We start from the raw sequence: 9,394 nt of genomic DNA on the forward strand, positions 1-9,394 counted from the left end.
ACGACACCTGGCCTGCGGTCAGACGTAGATCATGTTCAATGTATGGGAAATTAATGGCAAAGTAGATCTGTAAACAAGTTCCTATTATAAATACAAAATTGACCATGTTGAGTTATAATGTATTTTCGTAGTAACTATGTCCGTTCCGTTTCACCGCCTTTGACTAGTGTTTTGTGGTCCGTATTTTACTGCGCGATACACAAAGTCAATCAAGTTAAGCTATACACTATAAATAGATGTAAATAGATCCTAGAAGATTCGACTATGTAATTCACTCGGTAAACTTTGCAGTTTCCTACAGAAGGGCAACAATGTTATAACCAATTGTAATTAGTTAAAAAACAACATCTTTACAAGTTAACACAGAGGTAAGAACTAAGATAATAGTTATTATTCTGGAACATCTGTACGTATGTACTTTTTTACATTATTCATAAGGAAGAATATGGAAGTGGAAACTGCGTATTATGTCAGCCATTTTTTCTGTATTGTATGTATCTAACAGACAGATTTCTTTAAAATTAGAGTATTGCTTCTTCCTACCACAAAGAACCTTTATAGGGTGTCTGCAGTGGCGTCACTAGGGGGGTGCGGACCATAAAGGGTGACACCATCAGAGGGGGTGACACCAAAATGACGGTCTATACAATTTTTGAATTTTTTTGCAGGAAGGAGTACCATGGGGGTGACACCATGAGTTACCGCACTGAGTGACATCAACCCTAGTGACGCCACTGGGTGTCGGCCAAACTGTAAGTCAAACCCGTTCCAAATATTCCGTGCCCAAAACACTTTATCCTAGATAAACATAGTAACGAATAATAAAATAACATGTTTAGTAGAATTACCGTCAAATTGATAGTGTTTAAGAAAATGTATATAAGTTTTACCTGGAATTATGTGCTTTCTGGGAACGAAAATTTTGTAACCCAGACAAAGGCAAGTCAAGTACTGCTGTAACAGACAGGGATAACACGTTTCGTTTTTATGATATGTATGATTAAGTTGTTTTAATTAACAGTTTTATTTCCAGTGTTTCGTTTCTGTTCTTCGTTACTGCACATATATTTAACATCTAACTTAGCTTTCTAGCTTGTCAAAAATTAATCTCATAAAGAACTTAAAATCTATCCTTGATTTATATTTTAATTAATAATAAATTCTTTAATCTTTCTGTTATTATATTGTTTTGGATATATACAATTACTAAAACTTGTTTGGTGCGATAAGAATAATTGGCATAATAAGAGTAATTATGATAGCTATGTTTAGTCAATGATGTTACATAAACACTATCATTAAGAAGGTCATTACTCTGTTTATCTACACATTAGTCATAAGTTGTTTAATATACACCTTTTTACTTTAGACCTTGAAAAAAAAGGACACAAAAGATGACTTCGAACGTTCCTGAGTACTACGAAGAAGTGTCCTTGAGGCTGAATAGAGTTCTCGATACAGTTGGACTCGGGGAGAATATTCGTTGGAAGAGAATCAATATGTGGATACAATCGGAGGAGGTGTTCTCTATGTCACTTAGACATCGATATCATTATTTTGGGAGTCAGGCAGAGGCAACTACGACACCTGGCCTACAGTCAGACGTAGATGGTGTTCATTGTATGGGATACAGAGTTATAAAGAATCTTGAGCGCTGGATGCCCGATAATTCAACATTCCTTATAGTCAGTGATGAAAACACGCCTCCAGGGTATGTAAAGTTACAGAAGGTAAACAGTCATCAACCATTGGCTGTATATAATCAACATAATGATCTTATACAATTAGATAGATATGGTCGATCTGTTATCTGCAATGCTCATCATTATCTCAAACCTCATTACCACGGTCCTGCTAATACAAATTATTTTGGAGAATTCACAACTGACTATGTGTTTGGAATGCGACTCAATGCCTGGCCGGACCAGGCTTCTCAGTGGTTAACAAGGAACAGACGGCACAACTGGCCATCACATGAAACGATTGGTCTCATTCAGGAGACGGGTGCACTGCTAATTCCAGTAGGTCATAAACTTAGCCAAGAAAAACACCTGGAATGGCGATTATCTATTTCCTATGGGGAGAAGCTTCTCGTATGGCTATTTAATTCAACACAATATAAGTGCTATATTATGTTGAAAGTAATAAACAAAAGTGTTATAAAACCAGTTGTAGGTGATGATGCGTTGAGCAGCTATCATTGCAAAACATGCATATTTTACCTAATAGAAAACACACCGACAGCGATGTGGCAACCTGACAATCTACTGTTATGTGTTGAACTGTGTTTGAGACTTTTGTACAACTGGATTGAAAGTAAAATATGTCCCAATTACTTTATTCCAGAAGAAAATATGTTCCAGTGTAAAGTGTATGGTCATGTGCAGGGTCAGCTGCTCGGTGTTCTTGGCAATCTGCTGAGACTGGAGGGTAGATATCTGGTAGGGATATCATGTGACAACATTGGGCAGAAGCTGGTGAGGACTTGTCAGATTCCTGTCATGGAACTTGAATTACAAAGTCAAGATATCCCACAAATTCTGACGATCTCAGTTAGCTTTCTGTTTATGAACTTAGAATTAGCTGTAGAATGTTATATTGAAAGTGATTTCATTTTTGAGACCCATCAATTAGATAGGTCCTTTCCCTCTCATGAACCACGACGAGAAATAAACAATATACTGTGGAAATTGCACTGTTCCATCATAGGTTCAAAACTTGCATCTAAATGTCTTTCTGAGGAAACTCCTGACCAGAATAATCTGGATATGGCCCATGAGCTTCTACGTTGGGGATCCTCGTCTGATGTTGCATCTGGAAAACTGAAGCTGGCTGCTTTTTATTTGGTCAAGGACAACCTTGACATGTCAAAGGATGTATTCAGTGAAATACACAAAAACTACAACTATAAAATATCGAAAATAGACATTATATCTAAACATACACTTCAAGCAATATTAAGTGAAAACCTATCAACAACACAATTAATAAGTCAATACGTTGCCTTGCCGGTAGTCTATCATCCTTCAGAGATTAACTGCATTCCTAAAGCGCTTATCCCAGACATGTTATGTTCTATAGGGTCAGATCAAGGCAATCGAGATGTACACGACTTGCGAAAATGTGTAAGAGTTGACCCGAAATTTTATCTCCATTTCCTTGAATTCCTATGTTATCAGCAACAGAACAACAGGTCACACAAGAACGCTGCTCTGGACAACTTGATCTGTGTCATCAGATATGAGCGTCTCGTGTCGAAGGTCACCGCTCTTAACCTTCTGGCTTACTGTCTGACGCAAGAGGGGAGATTAAAGAATGCCTACAGTATTCTTTGCAAGTCAATGAAACTGATCAAAGAACACAACGGTGCAAAATGGCAAATAGCTACTCTCATCAATGCTACTTTCAGATTCCTACGTGGTGGACAGTGATGCAGAAATTCTAGTGTGTAAAAGGTACACGATGCAGATATAGAGAGCATACGATTTAAAAGTAACATTGAGGCTATTCCTCATTGACTCCATATATACTGGTATTTATTTTTTATTGACATTTAAATAATGTCATTGTATGTTTATATCTATGGCTACGATGCACAGTTAAAACGATGATCCTCAGGGTTTACATATTCAATAAGATGTCACATTTTTTATAATACAATCGTTATTTAATGATTCTAAAAACAGTTTGGAAATTCTTTTTTTTTCTCTGTTTGAAGTGTAAAGGTGATATATTTGTGATTTATTTTACAAGTTTCAGGATAGAATATTTAGCATCTTGACCATTTTTCAAAGCAGGAACATATCCAAAATACTTTTTCCCACCCTACCATATGATTTGAGTAATTATTTTCTAAAACCATTTTGCAATCACATTCCAATAAAAAAAGGCAATTGTCAAGCGTTTCAGGCAGTAGGACTAAGAGGAATAAAACTGAATGGATTACACATGGGTTGCAATTAGTTCAAACATGTTTGGACCTTTCTGCAAATGATTGGAATAAAATACCCCCCGAAATGTGCATTAGTTGGATGATATGTTCATAAGTAAGTTTGTCACGCAGTTGTGTTCCCTCAGGAAACTTGCATGACCGGAAGTCAATAACCACTTAACCATTCTTGATCTTCTTTTTAAATACGATGAAGGATAATGCTGTTATTGGTTAGTCTCATTCAACCAGACTCTCACGTGACTGACAGATATATGCATACAGAGAATATGGTCAAGGACAGAAAGTATGATTGACAGTTATATTTTGTCTGACTTATTTTATTTCTCTAATTTTTTCCTGCCATACGAAAAATGTACCATCTGTACCGTATGACTGTTTGCATCATTCAACCAAACTCTCACGTGACAGGGAGATATATACATAACAATACTATGGCAAGGACTGTGATTGATGGTTATTGATAGGTGTTGTTTACTTTGTTTTTCTTATTTTTTCCTGCCATACGAAAAATGTACCATCTATATGTTAAAGGCCATTAGTACTATTTGCATAAGTAACCAATGTAAACATTTATAATGTACTTTAGACGTTGGAGAATGTATTTGTTCCAAGACGGGCAATGCATACCCCTTGCATCTACTTCGTGAGTTAGTTTCACTATCAAATGCATACCCCCCTTTATGTACTCGGTGATTGTTACTATCTGAAGATTTGCAAGACTTTTATCTGAAGTAAGATCATATACACGTCTTAAAATATTTTGTGTGGTCGGCCAAAACTATAAACAAAAAATGAAAAAATTGTGCATATATGTGATCTAGATTTTATTAGCAATGCCAAATAACATGGCAACCAATTAGCGACTTTTCTCCATTTTTGGGTAAACATCACTTTTTCGTTTTGCAATGATTTATATGGATCCATCCTGGTTCGACAAGACCTCTCAAATGGCTTTTGAGATCTTTAATTATACAAGGATCTGATAATGGTATTTTACAGACTTTTTTTGATTGATGCTGCTAACCCCATCTGCAGCTCTCTCTCTCTCTCTCTCTCTCTCTCTCTCTCTCTGTTAGAATTGTTTGGTAGCAGTTAGATGCGAAAACCCTCAGTTTGGCTCATACCATGTAGACATGCATAGGGCTTTGGAGTAGTCTTATATAAGTGGGTTTCTGAGCCAAACCCCTATTTTTGTACTTAGACGACAGCATGATTTTACCACCCACCCCCATAAACCCTCCCCCCCCCCCCGGGGGTTTATCAAAACGTATTTGAAAATGACTTTTGTTGAGGCAGCAAAATCCATTTCATCGTTGGTTACCACATGGGACCATCATGGAATATCATCATCGTTGTCAAACAAAAGTAGGGTGTGCTAAAAAAATTCCCGTTATATAAGACTACTGCGGTTTTTATATGAAATCGCACGCGATTTATTTTTAATATTCACACACAATTTTTACACAGTAACTTGTCGAGATATTTTCAACGTCTCAGCTTTTGCTATTATGTAACTCTCATCATCATGACAAATTAAATACAAATTAATATTACCATTGATAAGAGAACCATGTTCAGGCATCTTAATAAAATTTCCATGTGAAGCTATTGTTTAATCAACATACTATTTTTTTTAGCTCACCATCGACTGTGATTTTTGTGTATTTGTTTTGAGATATCGTATTATAGACATTATCTACTACATTAGAAAGCGAGTCTGTGATCAAACTAAGTTTTTCAAAATGCTCTAAATCGTCTTTACGAACAAGAGACAACTTTATCTGGTTTCTGTTTTTGAAATATGTACTATACTTCTCATTGCCAAGCATAATCGTCATATGCTTACCTCGGAAAAGAATTCTTTTCATCTCTAACGTGGTATCTTCCACTGTAATATATTCCATATTACATATTTCACATACAATATACTGAATATAGTTTTAAAAAATATATTTCACAGCTCTGTTCGGTATCATATCAACTAGCAAATCGTCTTTGACTCGCAGTTTTTGTATCAGATCTAACATAATGAACTTCTCACCTTTTTGATTAGCTCGAAGTTGATTAGGAATTTTATTATTGGTAGCTATTGCCATTTTACACGAAGTATTTTTGTTCTCATACTTGAGCTCGATCTTTTTGTTTATTGCTGATAATACAACACCTGCCCCTGACACTATTAACAGTAATGGATTTGCTGTTCTTCCTGCTGATGCTATTCTAATTGTTGTGAGTACTATTGGGACATAGTTTAGCACGCTTATTATTTTATCATAATATTGTAATTTGGAGTATGTGCATTTGATTATAGCGCCTTGTTTTAAGGAATTCTTGAATTTTTGTGATTACTTGTCTGATTATTGGAAGTGAATTCAGGTCAGAACTAAATGAATGTCCCTGGAATAGCAAAGTCCCTTTTACATGGTGGTGTGACTGCAGTGGCACTATTTACGGTAGGAAACCAGTAAATTACACAAAGGAATCAATAAGAATGGACTCGGTAGATACCGTTTATGTAGCCATGGTGGCAAATGCGATGCAGTTGTACTGGCGAAATGTGCCTGGAAATCATCGATTGACTGGCCTAAGGTGGCGTAGTTAAAATAGTTTCCAGTGTTTGGGGATAGTTGTATAGTTTCTACAGCGTGAACTGCTGACGGTACGGAAACCTGATGAAGAGAAACCATGCAGATGTGCGGTTGATATATATTTGGCATATTGTAAGATCTGTGGTCTTGCATTGATTAGTGTAAAATTTATGTATACAACGGACACGTCGGGCTTTCTAATTTAAAACTGAAGTCATATGGATGTCTTTGGAAATTTTGGGTAAACTTGTGACTCCTAGCGGGAATCGAGCCAGGGTTTGACACCACTCGGTCAAGTAAAGATCCCACGGGTGTAACATTATTTTCTGGCGCGTCTGACGCAGTAAGTTTTTTTTAATTAAATGGTTTTATTTGTAGTACTTGATCAGCTCGTCTTTATTGACAGGATCAGCAAGAAAATCTCTGTGCTTATCATATACTTTAGATGAGATATCATTATATCTGACATCTGTTATAACTTTACGATCTGAGGATGAAAATGGAGGATCAAACTGTGTTGGTATTTCAGTAATATCATTGACTCTATCGCGATAAATATCTTCTGTTTGACTAATAACAAAACATAACTCTCTCAGTTAAATTTTTTTAAGTACTAGGTGTTGCCTAATAATTGCATATACTGTTGCAAAACTTAAAATACCTCCTTCTTTTATATTTATATGTCTCTTTAATGTTTTTTTACTTTAGATCTGTTAGCAACTTTTCAGCTTCTTTTTTTTAATTTTTTAAAGCATTTTTTAAAAAAATTATCATACGTGTCATAATTTTCATCGATACTAGGTTCTACAATTGTGATATCGTCAAGCTCCCGATAAAATATATCTCGTTCAGCATCATCATATGACTCAGTCCTAGACTCAATATCTGATATTGCGTTTAGTGCAATAATAATGTGATCTGTGCTATATAATTTTGTTATCATCGTTGAGAGAGTATATTAGAACTAGATATGCTGTTGTTAGCAGGTTAGCATCAACACGATTATTTGCCATTTCAAATAATGTTTTTTAAAATCATGATAGTCCATGCCTAGCACACGAAATATTCTGCGTTTAGCAAACGTGTCTTTGAGTTTATGATTTTTTAGAAACTTGTGTCTCTTTGTTTCAGCAAGTTTTCCAAGCGCATCATGAATCTTTTTTAGTCGCTCTTGCTCGTTATTACCACCATGAAATTTTGATTTTACAAGGTTAGATTTATCGATCATGAAAGGATTGTCTTTATTTAGCTCAAGCAACGTATTTGACAGCTACTTTTCAACTTTTAATCGCGTTCCTCACAGTCACTTACAGGACAGTATTTACTAATAATATCAAAATCATTGATAGCATCTTTCAGTTGATGGCCTCTTATTCCTACAACTCTAACAAAGTTGTCATTGTTCTCATTTAAACCGGTTGAATCGAAAGGTAATTTTTTCATTGGAACAATTATATTTACGAATCTTGCTTCAGCACTTTCTGGGTTTAGGGAATCAACATCAGCTACTAATATCTCAGTGTTCGGGTTAAGTATAACATTATAAAACTCTTTTGCGACTCTGATTTATGGAGGATCAACAGCCATTATAGATTACAATTCCATTAAATATTTGTTAACAGTGTTAACATCAGCGATGATGAATTAATTGACTCGTTGAGATATAAACACCTGTCGCGCTATATATTGCTGTCCAGGTTGTATTATCTGTCGATTCCTCTAATCTCCATTTGTATATATCCTCGACATTTACATCTAATCTACCTCGCAGTTGAAATTTCCATACTGGAACAGCTGCTGGGCATTGCACTTTAATAAAAAGTTACTTGTTTCTCCGTTTGTGGTCCACTCTGACCATCCAGATATAGCACTGTTAAACGCAAACGCATAATTTGGATTATTTCCAGGACATTGTGTTGACACACTTGAAACAAAACCTCAGCTATTATAGATAGCATTTAAGAGATGTGGAATATGACCAACGCTATTCTTAGCTCGTTTTGTGCTACCACTACCTGCAACAACACTATCCACGTACTATTTATTTACAAGATCAGATGCAGAAACAGGTAGAAGTTATCTTATTGGCAACCATATCGTCGATCGCACCTGTAAATGTACCTCCTGTTTTTTTGTGTATATAAAGATAAGCTGTATCTGCAGCTCTCCTTGCAGCAGTAATAGCGCTTATTTTAGCTGCGTCAGCATACAGTTTATTTGTTAGGTCAGAACCAATGAAGGGTACATATGTTGTTGTTATCGCTAACAGCCCATGTCTAGATTTCCCACCATAGTATTACCAGATTTTATCACAAAATTGTTCTTGAAAAACTTTACATTTGCTACAAAAGTGTCGTCAGTCAGCGATATGTTATCAATCTGAGTATCGATTATTAAACTTGCTATTATCGATCGTCTTATGCTGGGCATAACTTACAGCTTGTGTGTTATTTACGCTGACAGTTGTTTTTTTTTCTTTTCTTCTGTTGAGCTTCTGATTAACTTACCAATTTTGGTGTAATAGCTCATTTTTATTATTATCGCGAGATTAAAGTTTTTGAATACCTAGTATAGAATGAGTATAATAAACTTTGACACGGACTGCTTAATCAAACATCAACATAACCACGACCTACTGGATTGCCATTATCTGATAGTAGGATGAACTGGATCAGGCAGAACTAACCTGCGGTTGAATCTGTTACTTAACGACATATTCAACTACGATAGGGTATATATTTACACAATCAACTCACAGCAACACAAACACAAGCTGCTTAGCGAGTATAACGAAACACTAAAATATGAACTATCAGTTGATGATGATATTTTTGTTATAAAACAACATGAAGAT

At 35.6% G+C, this 9,394-nt stretch overlaps 1 protein-coding gene across 2 annotated transcripts; it reads left to right on the forward strand.

Annotated features, from left to right (window-relative positions):
• Window positions 1–231: 231 nt before the first annotated feature.
• On the forward strand, window positions 232–8,950 carry LOC149801230 (uncharacterized). 2 transcript variants are annotated; one of them, XM_089955299.1, is made up of 3 exons: window positions 232–368; window positions 669–752; window positions 1,370–8,950. In XM_089955299.1, the coding sequence occupies exon 3, from the start codon at window positions 1,395–1,397 to the stop codon at window positions 3,429–3,431; it is 2,037 nt and encodes a 678-aa protein (XP_089811425.1). In that variant the 5' UTR covers window positions 232–368; window positions 669–752; window positions 1,370–1,394; the 3' UTR covers window positions 3,432–8,950. The 2 variants fall into 2 exon arrangements, with proteins under 2 accessions (XP_089811425.1, XP_089811426.1); XM_089955300.1 differs by lacking the exon at window positions 669–752 and having other exon boundaries at window positions 248–368.
• The last annotated feature ends 444 nt before the right edge of the window (window positions 8,951–9,394 follow it).

Source organism: Sinohyriopsis cumingii, chromosome 4, assembly GCF_028554795.1.
Source record: "Sinohyriopsis cumingii isolate HCF-2022 chromosome 4, ASM2855479v2, whole genome shotgun sequence".
Taxonomy (NCBI): Eukaryota; Metazoa; Mollusca; class Bivalvia; order Unionida; family Unionidae; genus Sinohyriopsis; species Sinohyriopsis cumingii.